Source organism: Canis lupus, chromosome 8, assembly GCF_011100685.1.
Source record: "Canis lupus familiaris isolate Mischka breed German Shepherd chromosome 8, alternate assembly UU_Cfam_GSD_1.0, whole genome shotgun sequence".
NCBI classification, from domain to species: Eukaryota; Metazoa; Chordata; class Mammalia; order Carnivora; family Canidae; genus Canis; species Canis lupus.
Genome location: NC_049229.1, coordinates 72,011,957 through 72,038,945, shown reverse-complemented (window position 1 = coordinate 72,038,945; position 26,989 = coordinate 72,011,957). Strand labels below are relative to the sequence as shown.

Genomic DNA, 26,989 nt, shown 5'->3' with positions numbered 1-26,989 from the left:
CCATTGCAAGATGTAAGAACAAGCAGTAGGGAGAGTGGGATTGACAAATCCAGGAGGAGCTCTACAAAGAAGCGCTAAGGTGACAAAGACTCTAAGAATTACAAAAAGGCAGCAGCTATGTTGTTTGTGAAGAGACTTTTAAGTCTCACTTTACTGTGCTTCTAGCCTAGCTATTACTTTGACAACATTGATGTAACTTACATTCCTTGATTACATGCATTCTGAAGGCTGCTACCTAAAAGAAATCTGACAAGAAAAAACTTCTGAAAGTCTTAAATCTATTGTCTAAACCTGAGTCCTTCCTCCACGGAATATAAACACATTGGATGTTTCTAGGTCACTGGCTGAAGCACACCCAGCACAAATCATGTCCTGCCTCCACATCCACCGCCAGAGGGGGACAGGAAACCAAACAGGGAAACATTCACGGCCTTGTGGCTCTTTAATCTGTGCATCAGCAACAAAATCAAAGGGAGGTGACCAGGAAAAGCATCATGGTTAATTTCTCAAGGAAAAGGAAATGGATAATTTAGAGCAAGCCAGCAATCTACAAAGGGCAAAGTTAATCCAAAAGTGTCACGAATAAATTAATTTTTTAAAAAGCAAAAGTGTCATGAAAACTACCTTAAGCCCAAAATTCACAATTTTTATTTTCCTATTATAATTTTATCCTGTTATTAACATTAAAATATTTTAGGGGCACCTTGGTGGCTCAGTGGTGGAGTGTCTGCCTTCTGCTCAGGTAGTGATCCCAGGGTCTTAGGATCGAGTCCCACATCAGGCTCCCCACAGGAAGCCTGCTTTCTCCCTCTGCCTCTGTCTCTGCCTCTCTTTCTCTCATGAACAAAATATTTTTTTAAAGATTTTATTTATTTATTCATGAGAGAGACAGACACACAGACAGAGGAGAAGCAGGCTCCATGCAGGGAGCCCGACGTGGGACTCGATCCCAGGACCCCAGGATCACACCCTAGGCCGAAGGCAGGTGCCAAACCGCCAAGCCACCCAGGGATCCCCCAAAATATTTTTAAAAAATTAAAATATTTCACATGAACAGAAAAAAACTGAAAACATAAAAATTGCTAGTTTCTCTTCACTAAGTCACTCCACTATATTCCCATCAAGCATATACAAAAATCTAACAAAAAAATTCTGCAGTTATCCAACCAGTATGTACTGGATTTGAACTGCAAAATATAACATTTCTTTACTTAAAATTTAGACACTATGCATTACAGAAAATAAGTTTTATTACTGCATTACTGATTTAACCATGAAATTAAATCTTCAAAATAAGTCCCCATATATCACTTTTTTCAAGTACTGACTGGCATTCTGAATACAAAATTAAACATAACGGGTTTTCTTTTGCAGTTATTATATATTTCATACAAGCCATTCTCTTAAAATCAGAAGAAAAGCTAGGAGTAGGATGAAAACAACTAAAAATATCACCACGTGAAAAAGGAAGTAGCATTTAATCATAAGCTGAAGACATCATCCCAGGACAACTCAAAACTGTTGTAGGAAAGCAAAAAAAAAAAAAAAAAAAAAAAAATGCTGCAGGAGTCCACAACCTGAGATCAGGCTCAACCAATTCAGAAATGCCATCAGATCTCAATTTTTTTTTAAAAGATTTTATTCATGAGACACAGAGAGAGAAAGAGAGAGAAAGAGGCAGAGACACAGGCCAAGGGAGAAGCAGGCTCCTCATAGGGAGCCTAATGTGGGACCCGATCCCAGGACCCCAGGATCACGACCTGAGCAGAAGGCAGATGCTCAACCACTGAGCCACCCAGGCATCCCTAGATCTCAATTTTTAAAAACAACATACCTTTAACTATATAAAACAATTCTAATGCAATTTATAGAAACTCACTGAGTGTGCATTCTTGGATTTATATTTAGAAATAATTTTTTAAACTTAAATTCAATTAACACATAGTATATTAGTTTCAAAGATAGAGTTCAGTGATTCATCAGTCTTATATAACATCCAGTGCTCATTATATCACTCACGCTCTTCTTCATGCCCATCACACCTAGTTACCCCACACCACCCCCATCCCCCTTCCAGCAACCCGTTTTTTTCCTAGAGTTATTAAGAGTCTCCTGTGGTTTTTCTCCCTCTCTAATTTCATCGTTTTATTTTTTCCTCTCTTCCCCTATGATCCTCTATTTTGTTTCTTAAGTTCCACATAAGAGTGAGTTCGTGATAATTGTCTTTCTCCAACTTATTTCACTTAGCATAATGCCCTCTAGTTCCATCCACATCGTTACTAATGGCAAGATTTCAATTTTTTGGTGGCTAAGTAATATTCCATTGTATATATACACCACGTCTTTAATCTTTATCCATTCATCTGTGGATGGACATCTGGGCTCTTTCCATAGTTTGGCTATTGTAGACACTGCTACTAAGAACACCAGGGTGCATGTGCCCCTTCGGATCACTACATCTGTATCTTTGAAGTAAATACACATAGTGCAGTTGCTGGGTCATAGGGTAGCTCTATTTTCAACTTTTTGAGGAACTTCCATACTGTTTTCCAGAGTGGTTGCACCAGCTTGCATTCCCACCAATAGTGGAAGAGGATTCCCTAGAAATAATTTTTAAAACACTTTTATATAGATGAAGTAATATCTGTATCACATCAAAATCAAAAGTACTTTGAAACTAAGTATTCTATAACTGGATATAATCCATGGTGCATGACTGGTTCTGGAGGTATGGGTGTGACCTCCTGGCTCTATCTAATACAGACCCACCCAGAGACAGAAACAGCTGTGTGTACACACACATGCACACGTATTAACTTCATCTCTCTTCCCCAATGCTCCAGAGGCACCTCAAAACCTGGAGCAGCACCTTCATACCTCCCATGGCCCCTTCTCCTCCCTGGCCCCAGATCCAACCATACCCTGTGCAGTCCATCCCATGCCCACCCATCCGTCCCCTCCCCCACCACAGCCCGACTGCCATCAGACAGTCATCACCACCAAATCTCTTGCTGGGCAAGACCACCCCTCTTAACTCTCATCCGTTTGCTCTGACCTCCTCTCCAACAGGACAACAGTGGTCTTCCCAAAACACGGATTTAATCATATGACATCCTCCTCCTCCATTCACACTTATCCCAGGATTAACCTAGAACCTTTTTTTGTTTTTTAAAGACTTGAGAGAGAGAATAAGCAGGGGGAGGGACAGAAGGAGAGAGGGAGAAGCAGACTCCCCACTGAGCAGGGGACACCACCCCTCTGCCAATACGGGGCTTGATTCCAGGACCCTAAGATCATGACCTAAGCGAAAGGCAGATGCTTCACCAACTGAGCCACCCAGGCACCCCTAACCTAGAACCTTTAATGGCTTCCCACTATTCTGAGTATCAACACCAAAATTCCTAGCTATGGCCCACAGCCTCTGTCATTGGCCATGCCTCTGTCTCATCCAGCCCCATCCAGTACAGCCGAGGTAGTTCTCTACTACTCCTGCAATAAACTAAGTGGCTTAAAACAACACACACTCTCTTACAGTTGTGAAAGACAAGTCCAAAACCCATCTCACTGGGCTAAGCACAAGGTGCTATATGGATGTTTCCTGCATCTGAAACATGGCTCTGAAAAGAATCTGTTCCCATACCTTTTCAGCCTCTAAAAGCCACCTGCATTCCTTGACTTGTGGGCCCATTTCTCACATCACTCCAACCTATGGCTTCCACTGTCATATCTCCTACTGACTTAGATCCTCCTGCCTCCCTTGTTTAAGAACCCTGTAATGTCACTGGGGCCCCCAAGGCAATCTCCCCATCCCAGTTTTTATGTTCCTTTTATCCTTGAAGGTATTGGAGTCACATATTCAGGGGATCCAGATGTAAACTTCTTGGGGAGGGGTGCTATTACCAGCCTACAACTAACCATGCCCAGGCCGCCCACCTCCACTCTCGATTCCCCAGCAACAATGTCTGCTTAAGGGATGGAGCACCAGGCCTCCTCATCACAGACCCTCTTTACATACTCTCTCTACCCAGATCTTCACACTGCCCAGGTAACTTCTATAATCCTTCAGCTCTAGGCTCCGCTGTTACTTTCTGATATATCAGCTCATATCAGAAACCCCTGTCTCAGGCCCCCATAGAGCTGTCTTTCAGAGCATTTATTTCTAAAAGCATTTATTTGTGTAACTACATGATTAAATGATAATCTCTGTGATTGGAGGGATCAATTATTACTTATCATATTCCCAAAACCTCATACAGTCCCTGGGACACACCGTGACAAATACTGGTCACTAAATGAATCCTCTGAATGTAGTCAAAGCTGTAATTTATGTGACTGCCTGCTGAAAAATTCCCGAAATATAAAGATGCCAGAGACAGAGAAAGCAAATAGCAGTTCCAAATATTAATCCAAATCAAGTTACTAGAGCAGACACTTCAAACTGCAGGCATTCATTGGTAACCCAGCTACTTTCAGACAATGGCAATCCCATATGGCATACTCCAGGAGCAGCAGGTGGTATGCCCCAGGGTCAGTACATATGGGTGTAACCAGAAGGATCACATTACACAGTCATCTGAAAACTAATACAATTCCCCAAATGGCAAGATTAGATGATGGATATCTTTGCATAATAACACATATGGCTATTTCACGCTTCTACAGAAGATTTTACTCCACTACACATCCTCTGTCCACTGACATTTAAGAAACCTCCAAGTCTTCCCCTAGACAAGCAGTGAAGTAATCAACACTCTTACATGTACAACTCTGTACTTTTCTTAATGTAGGTAAAAACTGGATCAAGGGGCACACACATTTTGAACTATCACTTCTGGTGATAGTGTACTGGACTTGTCAGACAAATATTCCTCCTGAGGGCAACTAAGCAGTAGAGAAAATACACAACAAAGGGCACTTAAGTGAGGGAACACCGTAATGAGGATGCCTACATAAGGTTAAGAACACAGAGATGAAGGCAAAGAACTCAAGAGATTTTTGCTTTAAGGGGAAACATAAGCAATGAGAAATCAACTTGAATATAGTATAGTGACCCAAACAATGAGAAAACAAAACTAAATGAGACAGTGGGGCACAGATAATGGCTCAGGATTTTTCCAGAACTGGTGAAAGATACAAATATTCTGTACTGTCAAGAAGCCCAAATAAATCCCAAGGAAACAGATTAATGTACTATTATGTATGGACTGTAATTTGCAATTTTTAAAAAGGCTAAAAAAGGAAAGGAAAATACTCCTCTAACTTCAACTTCTGCCCCAGAGTCTGAGAAGTACATAACATAGAAAAACAGGAGACAGAACTTAATAAACTGATAGAAAGTTTATGATAAGGCAACAAATCAAAAGTTGACTTCTGTCATACAAATAGAGCTTGATGCTAATAAGATAACTAGCTGAGGAAAAAAAAACTGCATACTCACAGAAAATAAGCAGCTAATCCAAACACTAAACAGTTATACCCAAGGCACGTGGGGGGTCAGGGGAACAGGTATTAGGAAGAAATTTTTACTTTATACATTCATTATTTAAAAATTAATGCATTTATTGTTTCAAAAAACTATAATAATTTTTAAATAAAAATTTTAGGTAATTCTAGAGGGGCACCTAGCTGGGTCAATTGGTGGAGCATGCAACTCTTTTTCTTTTTTTTTTTTTTTTTTTTTTTTTTTTTTATTCATGATAGTCACACATAGAGATCGAGAGAGAGAGGCAGAGACACAGGCGGAGGGAGAAGCAGGCTCCATGCACCGGGAGCCCGACGTGGGATTCGATCCTAGGTCTCCAGGATCACGCCCTGGGCCAAAGGCAGGCGCCAAACCGCTGCGCCACCCAGGGATCCCGCAACTCTTGATCTTAGGGTTGTGAGTTCGAGCCCCACACTGAGTGTCAAATAAAATCACTAAAAAATTTTTTTAATTTTAAGTAGTTTTAATTAATAGTAAGGTAAAGGACTACTATTAGTATTTCAAAAAAAAAAAAAAAAAGACTATTTAGAAACTGTATTTAAAAGAGAAAAGGGATCCCTGGGTGACTCAGCGGTTTAGCACCTGCCTTGGGCCCAGGGCATGATCCTCGAGTCCCGGGATCGAGTATCACATTGGGCTTCTGCATGGGGCCTGCTTCTCCCTCTGCCTGTGTCTCTGCCTGTCTCTCTGTGTCCCTCATGAATAAATAAATAAAATCTTAAAAAAAATAAAAGGGAAAAAAATGACTGAGTCCAACATACACTCACCCTCTCAAAAAAAAATCTTGAACTAGCAATACGAATTCTTTGTTGACCAAAATATTACATTTTTTAAAGACTTTAAAGAATGTTTTAATTTGTGAATAACTCATGCAGCATACTTTACAATATTTAAAGATACCCACTTACCTGGCCTGCTGGGTGACTGATCACTGCCATACATATCAAATTCTTGTGCTTCAAGCTGTCTGTATTTGTTAATATACTCCATTTCTGAGCTCTTCCGGCTAAGCGGCCTGCAAAGAATATTCAGTGTTAGTATACTGCTTTTGAAAACTCAAGAAACCCCATGTGCCAGAAGAATTTTTGAATAGTTCCTTTTACATTAAGTCATAGAAGAAAACATGCAAATGGTCAATCAGCAAATGAAAATATGCTCCATTCCACATCTACTCACCACTTAGGTGCAAATTAAAATAGTGAGAAACCAATTTCCTGCTTCAGAGTGGCAGAAAGAAGGAATATTGTCAGATCACAGCGGAGAGTGGCAAATGGAAGACCCTTTGGTATCCTAAAGGGCAATCTGCCCGTATGAGCCACACTTTTCCCTCAGTGTCTTCAGTAGAGCAGTATTTCAACATATAGACAAGGAAGCACATGCACAGACATGCATGGAGGCATTCATTTATTCAGCAAAGATTTATCGAACACTCAGCACATGCAAGGCACTGCTGGAGACACTAGAGATACAGCAGGAAACAAAATGAAGTCCTTGACCTCATGAACCATCATCACTCTAGTGGAGAAGACGTAACAGATACACATACTTAGTGATATGGAGGAAAAATGTAAAAGGCAAGGGTATAAAGGACTCTAGGGAGGAAGAGTACCTTTTCATAAAGTTTGTGATAGTTAAAACCTGAAAACAAATGTCCAAGGGAGGGCTAGGCTAAACTACGGCACACTCCTACTTAGTTTGTATCTTTTAAAGGACTGCCATGGCTATATTCATACTAATAGGTAAAAATATCCAAGATGTTAAAAAAAATAAAAGACAACTGCAGCATGATATGCAAAATATACTGTCAATTATGTTTGCATTATCAATATCTAATTTAATTGCTGTCAGAGAAAAAACCATACAGTATCAGTCCTTGAACTATGAGATTTACTTTAATAAAATGCTATTTGCATTAAATCATACTTTTGCCGGATATTCATAGTTGATAGCATTCTTTTGGTTACCGTTTACCTGACACTTACTCGTTAATACATTCAACAAATTAATAATTATGGGCTGTCTCCATGCCTGGTGCTGTCCTAAGTACCTGGGACAAAGCAGCTGCCAGGGGCACCTGGAGGGCTCAATCAATTAAGCATCTGACTCCTGATTTTGGCTGAGGTCATATCTCAGCATTCTGGGATCAAGACCTGTGTGGGACTCCATGCTGGGCACAGAGCTTGTTTGAGGTTCTCTCTCCCCCTCTCCCTCTGCTTCTCCCTCCCCCTAGGAAGCTGGCCAACTATCCTCACGGACTTATTACTGTCTAGTTGGGAAAAGAAAGTAAAACACAGTATGTTAGAGATAAGTCCAGAGAGAGTAACACGGCCAGGAGGAGAGATGGGGGGAGGATGGCTGTGATGCTAATACGATGATAGAGTGACATTAAAGCAAAGATCAGGGATGCAGGGGTGGCTCAGTGGTTGAGCGTCCAACTTCGGCTCGGGTTGTGATCCTGGGGTCCTGGGATCGAGTCCCACGTCAGGCTCCCTTCATGGAGCCTGCTTCTCCTTCTGCCTGTGTCTCTGCCCCCCCTCCATGAATAAATAAAACAAAATCTTTTAAAAAAAATAAAGCAAAAATCAGAAGGAAGCAAAAGAGGGGCCGTGCAGCCCTCTGAGGGGAAAGTCCTCTGATGGAGAATATCGGAAAGCCCTGAGGCAAGTATGCCAGAAGAGTCAGGAGGCACAGGGAGCCTGGAAGAAGTGGGGGGCCTATAAGTACGGGGAAGTGGGGGTAGCTCCCTGGGAGGTGAGGAGGCAGGCTGCAGGCTGGCACAAATTATAAAGATTTTGGCTTTTGCTGAGATGGGTTTTAAGCAGGGACACAGAAATAGCAAGATCGAACTATTTTAACAGGATGCCCCAGAGCAGCTGAAGCAGGGTGAGGTGACAGGGGCAGACACAGCAGAAGCAGGGAGACCACCTAACACAGCAGCACAACAACCAAGGCCAGAGACAATGACAAAGCTTGGACAAGGGTGGCAGCAGGTAAGGGGGAGCCACTGAAGTATGCTGGCATGCTAGAGCTGGGTATGAGAAAACAAGAGTCAATAAAGATTCCCTGGTTCCCACTGCTGGGAAGACCAAACACACACACTGCACCTCACCAAATGAAGCTATAAAGCCAGGACAGAACATGTGGGCTGTTGTTGGGAGTCTCTGAAAGCACAGTAAGGGGAAAACAGTGGAGGAAGACCAGAATTCAGAGCACCAGCAGGCAAACCAGGGGCACCCTGCCACTGTTTACCTCTGCCATCCCCTCCTGGCATATGCAGACCCAGGCCATGGTGCCAAGAGAGCAGCCCAGAAGTGCCTTGGTGCCTCGGAGAGCAAGAAAGGATCTTTTCTCCTTTCTCTCATGTTCCAGGGGTCAGCAAGAGCCTCAAACTCTAAGGAGGGGAAATACTCTCTCCAAGAGGATAGGGTGGACCCTCACTGCCTTCTTTCCTCCTGGGTCTTCCCACTGCTCAGGCCCAGATGTGAATGCAGGCAATTGCACGGGCAGCAAACGTGTAGTAGAGCAGAGAAATAAAACCCCAGGCTTCTGGCCAGAGTACCAAAAAGGGGAGCTGACTCCGGGACAGGAAAGAAATTGAAACCCGCCCGCCCCCCCACACACACACCAAGGCCATCCATAAGCTACTGGACTCACTCCAAGGCTGTGCAAGCATGTGCTGACTCCAACAGCTCATCAGGAACTGAGAACTGAGGGCTCAGCCAGAGAATGGCCAGCAGGTGGCAGCGGGCAGGACGGACCCAGATGGCAATGCAATGGCTCTGAAAACCCGAGACACCTCGAACCCCACAGGTAGGCTGGTGAGAACTTGCCGTCTAAACATAGCTGCTCAGGATCCTTGGGTGGCGCAGCGGTTTGGCGCCTGCCTTTGGCCCAGGGCGCAATCTTGGAGACCTGGGATCGAGTCCCGCGTCATGCTCCCAGTGCATGGAGCCTGCTTCTCCCTCTGCCTATGCCTCTGCCTCTCTCTCTGTGTGACTATCATAAATAAATAAAAATTAAAAAAATAAATAAACATAGCTGCTCAACTGCATTCCCCAGAGGACCCTGCAAGCCCTAGGGTCCCAGGATACAGAACGAGGACAATCTCCAGAACGGAGCAATGACCACTTAGTTTGGATACTGGCTATCCACCCTGGGAACCAAAAAGTCTGACCCTACACCTCACATCAATCTCAAATCAACTCCAAACTGATTCAAAACCCAGACACTTCTGTTTTCAAGCCTGTAAAGCTAACAATGTTCTCTGATGTTCAACAATTTGAACTAGAGAAGACCCATAAACGAGAGCACAAAAAAGGAAGTCAAAAAGGAGAAGACCAACAAAGCAAACTATCATTTAAGCTGATGAATAATGTCTCTAGAAAGGTTAGAGAGCAAAAGCAACGGTCACTCAGGAAAACACATTTGCAGCACATGGCATAGGAGTACGTTAATTTCTGTAAATTGAGAACATATGCACAACCCAATATAAACCTGATTTTTAACTTTAAAAAGTACATACATCAGTGTATTTTAATTAAAATATTTTAAAGAAAGGACGCCTGAGTGGCTCAGCAGTTGAGAGTCTGCCTTTGGCTCAAGTCGCGATCCCAGGGTTCTGGGATCAAGTCCCACATTGGGCTCCCTCTGGGGAGCCCGCTTCTCCCTCAACCTGTGTCTCTGCCTTCTGCTGGGTCACTCATGAATAAATAAAATATTTTAAAGAAAATACTAGAAAAAAATTAACACAGTTTTAGTTTTTCCTCAAATATTAACTGCATCTTTTTTTTTTTTTGAAGATTTATTTATTTGGGGGGCAAGGCAGAGGGAGAGAATCCCAAGCAGGTTCTTCTATGAACCTGGAGTCCGATGTGGAGCTCAATCTCATGACCTTGAGATCAAAACCTGAGCTGAAACCAAGAGTTGGACACCTGACCAACTACACCCCCTAGACACCCCTTACCTGCATCTTTAAGGGCCGAAAGAACGAACCAATAATCCAGAACTTTAAATCCAGTAGCAGAGGAATTAAAAACAGAAGGCTACCAGTCTCCTTACAGCAACAAGTCCTCCCTTCACTGCTGTCAAATGCTGCTGAACACCATATGAGAACGCCCTGATGGAAACATATCAAAGTCTCCCTGGCTCCCCAGTATGCCCTCAAGTTCCCCAGATGTTGTCTTCCCAAACTTATTTTCTTATGTGCTTCCTTGCGCATCTTAAAAATTTACATACAAACACACACTATGAATGCTACAGTCCTATTTCACTCCAAGTCTTAGAAAACTGTGTACCATTCAGCTAACAAGATGCAGCCCAGAAAATCAAGATAATGACCAAAAGAGAAACTCATTGGTTTCATAGTTTTAGTTTCATGTCTTCCACACAAAATATCCTAACGTTGCAATTCATTAGAAACAACTCATTTATTCAACTTACTAAAATGTTTACTAAAATCCAAGTTAGGGACACCCGAGTGGCTCAGCAGTTTACCTTCAGCCCAGGGCGTGATCCTGGAGACCTGGGATCGAGTCCCACGTCAGGCTCCCTGCATGGAGCCTGCTTCTCCCTCTGCCTATGTCTCTGCCTCTCTCTCTCTGTCTCTCATGAATAAATAAATATTTTTTTAAAAATCCAAATTAACCTGATTATAGCCTAATAAACATGGAGGATTAACACAAAGGTACTTTCTTACCCTGATCTCCAAATATCTACTTTCTCCATCTACATGGTAGTAAAAGCACAACTGGAATACTTAGGCTCTATGTCAAACAGTCTCAGGAGCTAGGACAGAATAAATACATTTGATAGCAACACCAGTAGCATACCCTGAGTGCTAGAAACACAAGTTTACACAAGTAACACACTAGAGGATGGCGTGCTGAATGTAAGCTGACTGGTAAGAAAAGCTCTGCGACGGCTGGACCAGAGCAGTGGTCACAATGACAAGACAGGTGCTAACTAAGTGTCCTGGGGGAGGGAGACTATCTTCGAGCAGCTCTTTGTGTACTAGCTCACTGATCTTCAAATCTCCAAAAGGACACTCCTTCCCCAAAAAAGGCTTTCTTCCCTGCCGTCCCCATAGAAATGGGGGAGGCCTACAGTGGATTAAACCACCCCAGTAATCTGATCAGTCTACTGGACAAGTCATGTGCTCCTACTGTCTTCCCACTGGAAGGTCCTCTCCCCAAGGACAGACTAAGTCTGTCGTGTGCACCACTGCACCCCCAGTCCCCAGCCAGCATCAGGACACCACATAATCCACAAACATCTGCTGAGGTGACTGAAAGCCAGCAATTCCAATGGAGGGCAGAGCAGAATCTAAACAGAAGGGAGAAAGAGAACAAGAACAGAGACCAATCTTTCTACAAGTTCTAACAAATAGTACAGCCAAGGAAAACATGCTGATGTTTTCCCTAAGAAAAACATTAGATGGTATTTCAACTGGGCCCTAGAAAAGAGAGTTATGATGTAGATAAATGGAAAAGAGAAAGAATAAATACCTCAAAAGACAGAGCCAGTGTGAGACAAGTGTCAGGGCCATCAGGCCTGCCTGAAACAAGACATACTCCAGGGGAGAGTGAGAGGGAAAGTGGTAGGAAGGGATAACACAAGACTGTGGAGGGCCTTGGAAAGAAATATAGTTTACGTTCCACACCCAATATATTGGATGTTATTATCTCAGAGGCAAAAAAAATAAAAATTAAAGCAATAACAAGGTGGTAAAGGGAGAAGTGTCAGGATTCATTGTAACTTTAGCAGAAAATCTGGTAGGACATTTCTGTCATGATGAACTTTCCATTCCTCTCCTTTTCATACTACACACAATGTAATGTGAAAACCCTCCCGTTGAAGACAATGAATGCTGACATGGGGCTTTTTCTCACACACAAGCAATAAGAGCTGCAGGCTGACCATACACATCACTCCTTATCATGCATGACATGCAGGGCTGATGTAAGCCATGTCTAATCTTTATGGTTCATTTGCAGGAAAAAGCAACAGAAAAAAATAAATGTTATAAAAGGAAAAGCCACTAGGTAGTCATCTAACACAGAACCGGAGAGTAAAAGACCTGTCCGCTCTTGAGCCAAAGACACACAACAGCTGAACAAAAACAGCACGATAAAGAGCATTATGCATTGGTACTCGCCCCAACAGTAAGTATGAGTCTCATCTTCAGTTCCAAAAAAAAAAAAAAACTATAATTACTTTTTTTATATATATAATTACCTTCTTTAATGAATTAGAAAATTTTGTTTTCATCTTTATATATTCTATTTTTCTCAACCTTAATCCATTTTTGCTATGTTTTTAAGGAAATCATAAAGCATATTTTAGAGTTACCTACCTAAGCATTTACATCCTCTGGCAATACAACTTGCTTAAATATACAAATGTAACTACTATTTTAAAAGAGAATGAATACAGAAAACCTTTACTAAATACTTCGTATGACAGATATCAGCATTCTCTATTTTCCTCAAACATAAAAAATTTTCTCAGAATGGATATTTTGCAAATCATCAAGACTGATCTGTTTTTCCAGCTTTCATTGGAGGGGACAGTGACCTGGCTTCTAGATGGCCTGAAAGTTAAGCTGAAGAATAAAAGCAGTGTGGTTATTTTTAGAGCTCTACAGGCATAAAAATACAGCACTAAACTGTGACCTACAGCTATGCACAGCAGAGCATCACACCATGCGACAGTCTTCACCGTAGCTGGGAGCACATCCGTGGTGCCTCACACTATCGTTCTCATTTCATCACCAAAGTCAGTCTGAGTGCATTTAGGACCAGAAGCCCATTGCTGCCGGCATCTTTTTCAAATAGACTGAGCAACATTCAGAAGGTAGACCATTATATAATTTGTGAAGATTAAATAGTAAGTTATTTTTGTCATTTTTTCTAGCTTACTTACAAGGTGAATTAATGAGCATTCTCTCTAAATGAAGACATCACAACCTCATTCCTAACATAGAAACTTATTTCAAATACAGTTTCAGTGGGTAAATAATAAGGCGGCTTATTCCTTCCAACAGAGGATATATCCGGGAGAACCTATGCCCAAGTAAAATACAGCTTCATCACTAATTCAAGCAAACTCTTTGGCAACAACACATCGGATTCATCGACTTACCAGGTACGCTTTACACCTTTTCTACACAAAACCTAAGTCAAAAGTATGTTTATAGATAGCACTCCCTATACGTTAATATTTTAAAGCCTCCTAAGAACTTTTAATAGCAAGTATTAATGTTATTTTTCACACAATGTTCAGTCTGGAGATTATCTCTGACTTTGTATGTTTCGTTTCTGCTTAGCTACATAAACATTTTCAAACCTTGGTTTTTGGTACTGACCTACTTAGAAAATGAAAAGCTTTAATCCATGCTCTAATCTTATTCTGACCTGCATATCTAACCAGTGAAAAACTCATGCACTTTTCTAGCAAATTTGTTGTAAAGAAACATATTTGCTCATCAGGACCACATTTTATGCAAATAAACAAGTGAGAATATTTCCATAGGCTAAAAATGCCACTTTTTGGCTGGATGAAATGGCCAAAATATGATTCCTACAATCCCACACACTATCCTGGCTCCGATGTAGTGACAAAGACTCTGCTTCGGGAATTAAAGTGGCATCTGAAGGAGCGAGAGAGATTAATACAAGAGATCGAAAATGAGCAAAAAGTGAAAAAAACAGGTGTGGATTATAACTGGCTGAGAAACTATCAGAATCCCCACACAACCATCCCAGCTACTGAACAACGACAACTTGAAGTCCTTTGCTCACAAATTCAGCCTTGTCAAACTGGAACTATTCTCAGCAGGTAAAAATACTATGTTCTCTTTTGTGATATTTTGCTACTGTCAAGTCTAAGTTACTCATACATCTAGACTAGAAATTGTATTCTATCATATAAATTCTTTAATCATGTGTATCAAACCCAGCAACCAAAATCCCCAAGGATAGGCTGGACTAAAATATCCATTGACATCTTACTGGCTAGGAAATATTTTTAAATCACAATCAGAATCTCTTTACTAAAGAAGCATAATTTTAAATAAATGTGCAGATTACTCAAAAAGGTGAGCAACCACTATACAGGGTTACATTACTTAAGCTTGTATTTTTGGAGATAAACAGATGACAAAAGAAAATTTCTGAATTGAATATTCATTACTGGTTTCCCTGCAGATTTCGAGAAGTTTTAGCAGAAAATGATGTACTGCCATGGGAAATAGTCTACATCTTCAAGCAAGTTCTGAAAGATTTCCTAAATAGTACTGACAAAGGTAACCAACAAGAAGGCCCAGAAGAGTCAGGGAACACGGACTGTCCTATTCCTTCTGTGATTCCAGGTACAAGCTCCAGGAGTTCAGACAAAGATGAAATACCCACCATTTCCAGTTATGTGGACAAAACCACAAAGAACAGGTTCCCAGCATTCTCACATAGAATATGGAACCTACCATATTATTATCCATCAAGTTAAGTTACTTATAAATCAGAGCAGTTTTTATAGCCATCTTTAGAAGCAGAATTCTTAATATTAATACGAAAATGTAATGTAATGTAATTTCTCTGTTGCAAAGTCAGATGTTAAGTAGTTTTTAACTATGCATTCTGTGTTTAAAGTGCTCCTTTTTTATCCACTCTAAAAATGCAATGTTTTATTCAACTGTACACTTTTAACTAAAATGATTGCTAACATTTTGAAAAAAATGTTTGAAGTATTTTCTTATACCTCAAACACATCTCACAAGAACAAGTATGGACTGGACAAATTCTGTGTGAAAATTAGACATTAACCTTAACTTTTATTCTGAAAGGAAGCTATGTAGAGAATAAAATAAATGATTGATATGAATCTTACTTTTACAATAACACAGAACCCACTCCAAATCAGTCATTTTCAGTGGGGAGGGGGAAGATGGGCAGTGACAGAGGAAATAATGCCCAGTTGAAAGTCTAAGTAGTCCTTTCCTTCAACACTCAGATTTGTTACTAATAACGTTTTAATCTCGGTCTACATTATCACATAGATATCAGTGGGAAACAACAACAACAACAACAAGACTTGGTTCATTGAAAATAGCAAATATTCTGGGGCACCTAGGCAGCTCAGCAGTTAAGTGTCTGCCTTGGGCTTAGGGCATGATCCTGGAGTCCCAGGATCGAGTCCCATATGGGGCTCCCTGCATGGAGCCTGCTTCTCCCTCTGCCTGTGTCTCTCCTGCTCTCTGTGTCTCTCATGAATAAACAAAATCTTTTAAAAAAGAAAAAAAATATTCAAGACTAAAACTCAATACACACTCTAAAGAAACCTATCTGACTTTTTTCCTGGATTCTTGTGCAATATCTACACCATTCTGAATGGGGCCCAATTAAGTCTTTAATCCTGTCATACATGGTGTCAACCTGATCGGTGTTTCATAAGACAAAGTAAGTGGAAACCCAGCTCTAAGTGGATCTAAAAGACCTCTCACTCCTGTTCCCTTTTGATTGTTTTCATGAGCTATCTATGGCTCTTCAATCACCATAAAAGTCTTAGAGTGGAAACTATGTGAGGTAGAGCTAAGTGTCTCCAGAAGTGCATGATTGCTTACTGTGCAGTGAATACAGAACAAGAATTTTAGTATATTGCCCTAATGGTGAGAACAAAATTTGTTTTAAACGTGGAGTCTGTCTATGAAATGCACACTAGAACTGGCCACCTCACCATGTGGATTAGGAGATATAGACCAGAAGGATGCCCCAAACACTATTCTCCCTACAAGGCACCTCCATCAGCCACCACACGAAGTGACCAAGCCCACCACACTGTTGAGAGGCACCATTCTCTGTCCAGACAGGAAGAAGATGATTTTAAGTTCCTCTTGTCCAAAGCTTTCTGCAACTGAAGAAGATGCAGATAGTTACATGGCCCACTAGTCCAGGAGAACAGGAACCCTATGCTGCTCTAAGTCACCCATGATGTAATCAATTCCAGAACTAGACTCTAAAGGGGAATGGAAGAAATAAACTGCATTTTGGTATGCAAAGTCTCCATCTCTCACTTTGTTTTGGCAATATCCAAATAACCACGTTTCCTGTGAGAGCACTGGAGTATGTAATTTAAACTACAGTTGTTCCTAGAAAATCTACAAATCAAATAGATATTTTAACACAAATAATTTCCTGAATATTAACAGATCCCCATTCTGTATGTTGAACTGCCTATAGTACCTACAGTTGGCAAGAAGATTAAGGTAAAAAACATGGGGGGGGGCTGCAAATGGAGAATAATACTAGGAAAGCTTCAGGCATGTTTTATAGAGAGAAGCTATTGATGTAGGGGCTAAAAGCTTTAGCTAGGAGGGCACCTGGGTGGCTCAGCGGTTGAGCATCTGCCTTCAGCTTAAATGTGATCCTGGGGTCCCGGGATCAAGTCCCACCTCACGCTCCCCGCAGGGAGTCTGCTTCTCCCTCTGCCTATGTGTCTGCCTCTATGTGTCTCATGAATAAATAAAATCTTTTCAAAACATAAAAATAAAAGCTTTAGCTGGGAAATAGTGAGGTAGGTACATTAATCCACATAGAAATACTCTGCATATCTGCACATAATAAGCTCTCACAAGCTATCGTTATTAACCAGCCCAATCCATTTAACGATGCTAAAGTCGTTCTTCCACATGCCAGGCACTGTGAAAAGCACCGTGTATATTCCCTCACTCAATCCTTACCTTAAAAGTGGGTAGTATTATTCCCACTTGACAAATGAACACACAGCCTTGGACACATTCAATGTCTTGCCCAGTATCAGTGAACAAGAGGGCAAAGATTCAGGTCAGGCCCCCTGCATGCCTCCAGCCCTCCCTTGTCTTCTGAGCTCCAAATGCATACAGTCAATTGCCTACTTGACACCTCCTTTTGGATGCCCCCAGGCAACCAGAGTCATAGAGGTTTGTTTTTTAAAAGAACAAAAATCAAGAAAGGAACAAAGAATCAAAACACACATACACAAACAAAAAGCATAGCTCCTTAAACACAGCACTTCAGCTCAGTAAATGACACCACCACCAAGCCAGCCAATTCTAGAAACCAGAAATATCAAGATCATCCTGGATGGTGGAGGAGCCAAAAAATACCCCATAAACAAAAGACTTGGGGCACATGTTAAGTGCTTTAGAGGAGGAAGAAAACGTTGAAAGAGATTAGAGAGGCAGAGAGAGGAGGTGTGGGAGGACTCCCACAGCTGTGGCGGCCACAAGAGGCCTCTGTAAGAAGTAAACATCGAAACAGGGCCCAGAATGATGGGGGCAGTCATGGGAAGAAACTGGACTGGGAAGAAACTGGACAGGGAAGAGGGGGACTGCTCCAGGAAGAGGAGTAAATGCAGAAGCCCCAAGGGCAGAAATGAGCCCAGTGTCTTCAAAACACAGAAAAAAAAGCCAGTGTGGCCAGAGCGCAGATTAGGCAGATGCAAGACGGAAGAAGGTCTGGCAAGCCATGAGAGTCTATGCTTTAACCGCATTGCAATCTACTCACAGAAAGTTAGTTACACATCTACTCAAAGAACTTTAATAGGAGTAAATGTTTGCTCATTTGTTCATTCAACCGATGTTACCTGAGCCATCTATCTCACGTCAGGTATTCTAGGTGCTAGAATAAATTGTTGGGGGCAAGGATGGAAGCTAGGAGAATAAAAATAGAAGGCTTTTGCAATAATCCAGGAATGAGATAATGGTGGTTTATTTAGTCCAGGATGGTGAAAGTACAGTGAAGTGTACTCTTATTCTAGAAACATTGCCTTGATATTTTCATTTGCATTGATATAGTTGCCTTGATAGTCTCATTTGCACTGATTACACTTACTCATACACACACACACACACACACACTCACTCACCTCTTAGGGAAATCAACTATGGTCAAAGGAGTAAGGCTAAAAAAAAAAAAAAAAAAAGGAGTAAGGCTGATTTCATGATTCAGTCAAGGCAGGAAAGGACAAGGACTCCACTCTCATTTCTAGTATATCATAAGCACCCAAGAATTGGGATCTACCAAGGTGCTTCATTCACACAAACAAGTATCTGGGTTTCTACTGTATGTCAGGCCCTGCACTAGGAGGTGGAGATTCAGTGACAATCCATTCCCTCACAAAGTTGTTACATGGGTAAAACAACATAAGGCAATTCCTTTAAAAAAAAAAAAAAGATTTATTTTTATTTATTTATGATAGAGAGAGAGAGAGTGAGAGAGAGAGAAGCAGGCTCCATGCCTGGAGCCCGACACGGAACTCGATCCCGGGACTCCAGGATCGCGCCCTGGGCCAAAGGCAGGCGCAAAACCGCTGAGCCACCCAGGGATCCCCAACATAAGGCAATTCCATACAAGTACTGAGACAGGCACAGAAGGAATACTAGGAAAACAGCTGTTTACTTAAAGGGTTACAAGACTGGGCAGCCCCGGTGGCCCAGCGGTTTAGCACCACCTTCAGCCCAGGGCGTGACCCTGGAGACCCGGGATCGAGTCCATCAGGCTACCTGCAAAGAGCCTGCTTCTCCCTCTACCTGTGTCTCTGCCTCTCTCTCTGTCATGAATAAATAAAACCTTAAAAAAAAAAAAAAGAGGGTGACAAGATCACTCACTTGGTTTTCCTCAGAGCCTTCCAGCTGTTCCTTCTCACCGTCCTTTGTTCATTCCAGCTTGTCAACCTCTCAATGTTAAAGGGCTCCAAGCTTGGGTCCTTGGACCTCTTCTCTCTCAGCTTTCACCCCCTAGGATCCAGCACCCATAATGTGGGTGAGCTCATCGGTCTCAAAGCCTCTAACCCCCCAAACATCTGGCTCCAGCCAGGTTTCTTTCCTCAACTCCAGACTGCCTACGTTTACTGTTATCTACCAGTGTTGTCAGGTTAACGTGTTCAAATCAAACTCCTACTGTTTCACCATACACCAGCTCCTCTTGCAGCCTTGCCTTTCTCACTAGATGGTAACACGTTCCAGGGCCCCAGCCGGAAACCTTGGTGTCACCCCGGATTGTTTCCCCACTCAGGTTCTGTATCTGATCCAGCTACAAGGTCCTTGCCTTAGGAATGCACCCAAACTGCACTACCGATTACCATCTCCACTGCTACAGTCCTGGTCTAACCTATCACCCTCTCTCTTCCTGGATGATAGAATAATGAGCCTTCTCCAGAGAAACAAAACCAACAGGCCTTGTGTGCAGATACACAGAGAGAAAAGGGAGGAGGAGATTTAAAGAATTAGACCCGCTGTCTGGAAACCCAAAGAAAAGTTGCAGTCTGAGTCTGAACGGAGTGGCAGAACTCCTCCTTGCTTCAGGAGGTCAGTCTTCGCTCTAGCCAGGTCTTCAACTGATTTGGTAAGGCCCACCCACAATTTGGAAGGTAATGTGCTCTACTAAAAATCCCTCAACTTAATTTCATCCAAAAAGTATATTTACAGAAACCTCCAGAATCATGCTGAACCAAATACAGGTACGATGGCCCAGTCAAGCTGACACAGAAATGGTGATGTCATAGATTATATCAATAGACTCTTCCCTGATCTCCCTGTTTCTGCCATAGGCCCCCTTCAATCCATTCCACACGGCAGTGACTGTTACAGCCAGGGGTCACGTCACAGCTCTGCTCAGGACACGAGAGAGCCCTCCAACGGTTCCCCAGCGGCCTCAGATGAAGCAGCAAAGTCCTCTGTGATTTCAGAGACAGTTCTGGACCCAGCTCCATTCCCTCTCTGACCTTGCCTATTCTCTCTATGGCAGCCACTCCAATCCAGTGGCACATAGATACAGGACACTTTAATTAATGGTAAAATGATCTAGCAAATTAAATCTGTTAAACAGACAAAAAGGTCTTTAAAAAACACAGCCTTTGTGAGTGAACAGAAAATAAGAATCCTTGGAGAATGACACATACATACATGAACATCTGTGCAAAGCCCAGATACTGAAAAGCAACTCTGGAGTCAAACATCCATCCTACGTAATATAGTAACATGAGAAATGAGGGTAAGTTTCTTAACTTACCTGATCCTCGACTATAAAATGGGATTTCTCTGGTCTGTCAGGACTGAGACTTGTCCCACCTGTGTCCCCTGACACAATGCTCAACATGGCAGGCACTCAATTCACGTGACACATATTGAGAAGGAAAAACTGAATTAGGTAAAAGAAACTGGGTAAAAAATCACCAGATGTGATTATTTGAAGTGTTTATATAGGAAAGTTTTCCCTGGAACAAAGTATACTTTAAGGTGCTAAGGGGTCTCACATTTTCTATTTCTCACTCTTTTTTTTAAAAAAGATTTTACTTATTTATTCACGAGAGACACACAGAGAGAGGCAGAGACACAGGCAAAAGGGAGAGGCAGGCTCCATGCAGGGAGCCTGATGTGGGACTCGATCCCAGGTCTCCAGGACCACGCCCTGGGCTGAAAGTGGCACTAAACCGCTGAGCCACCCAGACTGCCCCTTACTTTTATTTAATACTAGTGGTCACTACTCACATGACTCAAAGTTGATTTAACGACTCTTGTGGACTGAACTCCAGAAGCTCAACGCAAGTATCTGAGCATCGCTGTGTGCCAGCCAGTGTAGTTGAGACTGGCTTTCAGGTCAGTTCACCCTAAATCAATCCCAACCGTACTAGTGTATTATTTTCTGTTGTTACCCTAACAAATCACCAAACTCAGAAATTCAGCAGCTCAAAACAACAAATTTATGATCTCACAGTTTCTCTAAATCAGAACTTCAGGTAGAACCAAACTAGATCCCCCGCTTAAGGTCCCATAAGGCTAAAATCAAGATGCTGGCTGGGTAGCTCAGTCGGCTAAGCCTTTGACTCGATTTCAACTCTGATCATGACTGAGCCTCGGGTCAAGCTCCATACTGATCATGGAGCCTGCTTAAGATTCTCTACTTCTGTCCCCCCACTATGCATCCCTCCCCCGAGACAGTCTCTCACTCTCTCTCTCTCAAGTAAATAAATAAAAAGTTGTTGGCAGGACTACATTCACTCCAAGAGGCTCCATTCTGGTTGTTAACCAAATTCAGCTCCTTTATGTTGTAGGATGGAGTTTCCCATTTCCCTAATAGCTGTCAGCTGGATCCCATCTTTGCTCCCAGTTGCCCACATTCTTCTCCTGCTTCCTTTTGGCCCAGTCTAGCAACAACTGGTCAAGTCCCTCTCATGTTTCAAATCCCTGGCTCCAGTCAGAAACGGTCTCTGCTTTTAAAGTTCATGTTATTAGACAATCCAGGTAATCTCCCTATTTTAGGATCTATAACCTAAAAAAAAGGATTTTGCCGGTGTAATATAAGGTAGTCATGGGTTCCAGCGGTGTTCTTTGTTGAGGGGTGAATCATTCCACCTATCATGACTATTAATCACAGGAAGTTAGGCAAGCTACCTTACCACCCAAGTCTGTTTCCTTCAGATTTCTACAAAATCAAGAGAATGCCATCAATCTCAGTGGGTTATTTCAAGGACTCAGTAATACAGCTGTATTTGAGTACCTACTACAAGGTAGAACCTCTGGTTACTAGGTATGTGGTAAGGTCCCAGGATGGGACTTCCCGAAGTACTACACATCAGGCTCAAAGCACTACACAGACAAGCAAGCCTCGGCATTATTTGCCTGTCTCTAGTCATCTGTTTCTAGTTACCTACAAAAGTTGAAACGTTTACAGCAATTTTACAAAACCCTTTTGTATGCTAAATATGATAGTATTTTACTTTTAAGATTTTATTTATTTATTCATGGGGGGGGGGGGCAGAGACACAGGCAGAGGGAGCAGCAGGCTCCATGCAGGGAGCCCAAAGTGGGACTGGATCCCGGGTCTCCAGGATCACATCCTGGGCTGAAGGCGACGCTAAACCGCTGAGCCACCCGGGCTGCCCTGTAGTATTTGAAATTCAGCTTGTGTTTTGTCTGTTCTTCATTCCGTTACTCTGAAATTTCATTTTTCATTAATTTTTCAAAGTCTTAGTCCACAATGGACTAGAAATTTTAAAAACTGGTCCTGTACGGTTATAAGGACATTTAAATCTGCACTTTCGGTTCCTGAAAAGTTCCAGAATTTACTTCCACTACCACAGTGAGTTCTTTAAAAGCAATTCTGCTCTGCCCCTTCCAAGCTGGGGAGGAGCATCAAAGGAAACGTTTGCCACAGCTTTACTCCTACTCGCCCAAACCTGGAAGCCAGCCCGTGGCCGCTGGGGTGATGGGGGCACGTGGGGCTGTCCGCGCCCCCCAGCTGCTCTACAAGATGACGTCTACTAATGGACCCTGAGAAAGGGCCCCGAACCCTGGACTGGCTCTGGACTGGCCGGCCTGCGGGGGGCGGCGGGCGGGGGGACCGGCTCACGCGGCCTGGGGGAAGGCGCCCGCCTCGCGCACCCCCCCCCCCCACGGCCTACCTCCTGGGCGCCGCCGCTGCCGCCGCCGGCTGGGCCTGGGCCGCGGGGCCGAACCTGGGGGCCGAGTCCCGGCGCTGCGCCTCGTCCCTGGCCGCCTCGGCCGGGAAGGCGGGCGGCGAGCCCAGCAACTCCACATCCGTCACGGTCTTGCCGATGGTGAACCAGTCGTTGATCTGGTCGAGGGTCAGCTTGCGCAGCATGTCGCCGGCCTGGCGTCGAGGCCGCCTCAACTGCCCCGCGGAGCGGCGGGAACAGACGACGCCGGGAACGCGACCTGGCGACGGCGGGAACGTGGTCCGGCCCCGCCCCGCCCAGGCCCTCCAATCAGAACGCGCCAGCGCCCCCCCACGTGACCCGAACCTCGTGCCGCAGGCCCCGCCACGCCCAGGTCCTCCAATCAGAACGCGCCAGCGCCCACCCCCCCACGTGACCCGAACCTCGTGCCGCAGGCCCCGCCACGCCCAGGTCCTCCAATCAGAACGCGCCAGCGCCCCGCCCACGTGACCCGAACCTCGTGCCGCAGGCCCCGCCACGCCCAGGTCCTCCAATCAGAAAACGCCAGCGCCCCGCCCACGTGACCCGAACCTCGTGCGGCAGGCCCCGCCACGCCCAGGTCCTCCAATCAGAACGCGCCAGCGCCCCGCCCACGTGACCCGAACCTCGTGCGGCAGGCCCCGCCACGCCCAGGTCCTCCAATCAGAACGCAGCAGCCCCCACGTGACCCAAACCTCGTGCCGCAGGCCCCGCCCCGCCACGAGTCCGGCTTGCAGGGATCTCCGGCCCCTGGTCCGCCCGCGCCAGCACTGCTGTCCTGGAGGCAGCCCCTCGGCGCCCGGGGCCTGGACCGGGCCATCAGCCACCAGCGAGGCCACAACCCGGTGTGCGCCTGCTCCCTCGAGGACAGACGTGGGCTGAGCACAGATTGCGCCACCCCGGGCAGAGCTCGTGGGGTACCGGGCTGGGTCTGAGGGGCTGCTCTCGCACACTCCATGGGAGACGACCCCTAGGTGGACCCTGCAGGACAGCCGGGACCGGGCGGGTGACGGTCCTCTGGCGGGAAGGAGCTCCGTGGGGCCGCGACGAACGGGGTGGCCCTCGTGGCAGGTGCAGCGCCCGGAGAGCGGCTGCAATGGCCCAGGCTGAGCTCCGGAGCAGTGACTACGGACTGGAAAATGCTCCAAGAGTGCGTTCCAGTGCACAGGAGCGTACAAAAGAGTACAAGCGAGAGGCGGGCTTGAGAACGGTGCAGACGAAGTCAGACCAGGCGGGGGTCACGCTCTCCGCATTTCACCAAAACCGTGAGCCCGGGTTCCCACGTCCAGACCCTGACCACACCCCCAGCTCCTGCTGTGAGCTCTGGGCCTCCTGTTCTGACTTTTCCAAATCCAGCAGCCTGCAGAAGTTCTCACACACACACATCTTTTGGCAATCGGAAAAAAACTTGTTTTTCGATAAGTAAAAATGTGATCATAGTCTTTGAGACCGTTGATGTGTCCTTCAACATTGATTTAAAAAATACTGAGACTTTATGTGAAAGCCAGCACGTGTTCTAAATTTTCCAAAATGCATTGAAACCATTTCAAACTGTAACTCACATTTGTGTGTCCTACTGCAGTGCTGTTCCTGCACTCGATCCTCCCTTGAGGGTGACACAGTATGTTTTCAGGTGGCAGCTGTTTTTTTTGAAGAGGTTTCCTTTCAAGAGAACATTTTCTAGAGAGCTTTTTCTTTCTTTGAGTACAGTTGACTGACATTACATTATAGTGATGTTACATTAGTTTCAGGTGTACCGTGTAGTGATTGGACGAGACCGTATGCCGCGCTCACAAGTATAGCCGCCATCTGTCACTATGCAACACCATTACAGCATCATTAACTGTATTCCTTGTTCCCATGACTTATTCAATAAGTGGAAGACTGCACCTCCCCCTCCCCTTCACCCGTTTCACCCAAACCCTCCTTCCCTCTAGCAACCATCACTTTGTTCTCTGTATTTATAGGTCTAATTCTGCTTCTTGTTGCTTTGTTTCATTTTGTTTTTAGATTCCACATATGAGTGAAATCATATGGTATCTTTCTCTGATATTTCACTTATTAGCAAAATACTCTCTAGGTCCATCTACGTTGTTGCAAATGCCACAATCTCCCTTTTTGTGGCTGAGTAATATCCCAGTGTGTGTTCATGTGTATCTTCCTTACCCATTTGTCTATCACTGGACGCCTGGGCTGCTTCCACCTCTTGGCTATTATAAATAATACTGCAATAAACATAAAGGTGCATACATCTTTCCAAATTTGTGTTTTTGGTTTCTTTGGAATTATTGGATTATCTGTTATTTTTATTTTTAATTTTTTGAGGAACCTCCATACTGTTTTCACAGTGGCAGTAGCAGTTTACATTCCCACCAACGGTGTTCAAGGGTTCCTATTTCTCCCAAGCATTTCTCTTGCCAACACTTGGTATTTCTTGTCTTTTTGAGCTTAGTTATTTTAAGAGGTGTGAGGTGATTGGAAGGCTTTTTATGTTCTTTGAACCTTTTGGATCACTATCCTTCAGTCCTCTTGAATTTTGAGCTTTTAACTGCAGTTTAAGGAGACCATCTTGATGCTTCAGAAATTTGTTCTCATTTAATTGCCATTTCCCTGAGTAGTGATTAACATTCTGTGTCGTCACAAAGACTAGCTTTGATCCCTTTATTTGATTGGTAGCTCTTGGTGCTTCATACTCAATTAGCCCTGTTCATCCTGCATTCCTGTCCAAGGCTGAAAGAGACAGCTTGACAATTCTTAATAGGCTTTTAGATATTGAAACAGAGTGCAGAGGAAGCCATGGGCCTGGGTGGAGGTTTTGCCTATTTGCATTCCCAGAACAGTGTCAGTTGCAGACCCAAAGGGAAAACAAGCAGCTGAGACCATCACAAATGATGTTGGTACCAGTAAGCAGCAATCTTGACAAAGTAGGGGAAGCTGCGTCCCAAGTATTTCATGTCTTCTCTGACCTTCTCAGCTGCAAAATGCAGAATTCTGCACTTTGCATAAATTTCTCTGCTGGGGTGGCTCTGTCTTTATTGTTTCCTTTGAAGATGTATTTTTCATGAGGTGTTTTGGCTTTGCCACAAAGACATGAAAATTCTGTTGATCTCAAGTGGAGTTTGAAGTTCAAAAGCTTTGTTGTCTTAAAATAGATTATGATGATACTAGTCAGTTTTTCCTAAATAGTTATCCTCAGTAGTTTCCTACTTTATTATAGTCTCCAACATTCTTTGCCAAGACAGTGATTCTCAAACTGAGTCCGTATCTCAGGACCCCTTTATGCTCTCAAAAATTAATAAAGCCCCTAGAGAACTTTTAAGTGGGTTACACCTACTTTATTAGAGATCACAACTGAGACATTTTGTTTACTTATTAATTCATTTTAAAACAACAAACCCATTTGATGTTAAAGAGAATATTTTTATGAAAAGTCACTCTGTGTGAGGAGAGGGACACTTAGACATTTTTGTAGATCTCTTAATGTCTGCCTTAACGGAAGATAGCTGGATTGTCATATCTGTTCCTGTGTTCACTCTGTTGTGACATCACAAGCCAACTTCTGGAAAACTCTGCAGAACACTTGTGAGATAATTCTAATGAAAAAGACAAAGAACAGGGCAGCCTGGGTAGCTCAGTGGTTTAGTGCCGCCTTCAGCCCAGGCCGTGATCCTGGAGACCCAGGATCGAGTCCCACGTCGAGCTCCCTGCATGGAGCCTGCTTCTCCCTCTGCCTGTGTCTCTGCCACTCTCTCTCATTAATGGATAAGTAAAATCTTTAAAAAAGAACATCTTACCATTGTTATGAAAATAGTTTTGATGCCAGGGGAACTTGGAAACCCCCAAACCACACTTTGAGAACCCCTACCATAAAATAGCAAGATTTTCAGATTGTGAATGCAGCTTTGATTTGATCCTAAGCTTTTGTCCCTTGAAAGCAGGACTTCATGCTCATTGCTCTTCCTTCCTGGGTCCTCATCCCTCCATCTGAGCTCACTTTCCTTCTGCCTCAATGATGAATATTGAGGGCAGCCCAGGTGGCTC

The 26,989-nt window shown here is 43.7% G+C and overlaps 2 protein-coding genes across 8 annotated transcripts in view; one reads left to right on the top strand and one right to left on the bottom strand.

The window, feature by feature from the left end:
- TDRD9 (tudor domain containing 9) overlaps nucleotides 1-24,653 on the bottom strand; it is a 106,906-nt gene extending 82,253 nt beyond the window's left edge. For 2 of the 7 annotated variants that reach the window (XM_038545875.1, XM_038545876.1), the window contains exons 1-2: nucleotides 22,916-23,158; nucleotides 6,391-6,497 (exon numbers count right to left, since the gene is read on the bottom strand). In XM_038545875.1, the coding sequence (XP_038401803.1) occupies nucleotides 6,391-6,497; nucleotides 22,916-23,115 (307 nt within the window). In that variant the 5' untranslated portion in view covers nucleotides 23,116-23,158. Of the gene's footprint in view, nucleotides 1-6,390; nucleotides 6,498-22,915; nucleotides 23,171-24,510 lie in introns of those variants that run through there. The other 5 variants (XM_038545877.1, XM_038545879.1, XM_038545880.1 and 2 more) reach the window with 5 other exon arrangements.
- Nucleotides 13,171-15,358, top strand: RD3L (RD3 like). The gene is made up of 4 exons (XM_038545881.1): nucleotides 13,171-13,333; nucleotides 13,524-13,624; nucleotides 14,012-14,317; nucleotides 14,686-15,358. The coding sequence occupies exons 3-4, from the start codon at nucleotides 14,019-14,021 to the stop codon at nucleotides 14,981-14,983; spliced, it is 597 nt and encodes a 198-aa protein (XP_038401809.1). The 5' UTR covers nucleotides 13,171-13,333; nucleotides 13,524-13,624; nucleotides 14,012-14,018; the 3' UTR covers nucleotides 14,984-15,358.
- Nucleotides 24,654-26,989: the final 2,336 nt, after the last annotated feature.

Bases quoted from the DNA above. Each gene is read 5' to 3' on its own strand.
- RD3L (XM_038545881.1), top strand. From the start codon at position 14,019: ATGCCACTTTTTGGCTGGATGAAATGGCCAAAATATGATTCCTACAAT. The intron at 14,318-14,685 runs GTAAAAATACTA...GTTTCCCTGCAG, and splicing joins ACTGGAACTATTCTCAGCAG to ATTTCGAGAAGTTTTAGCAG.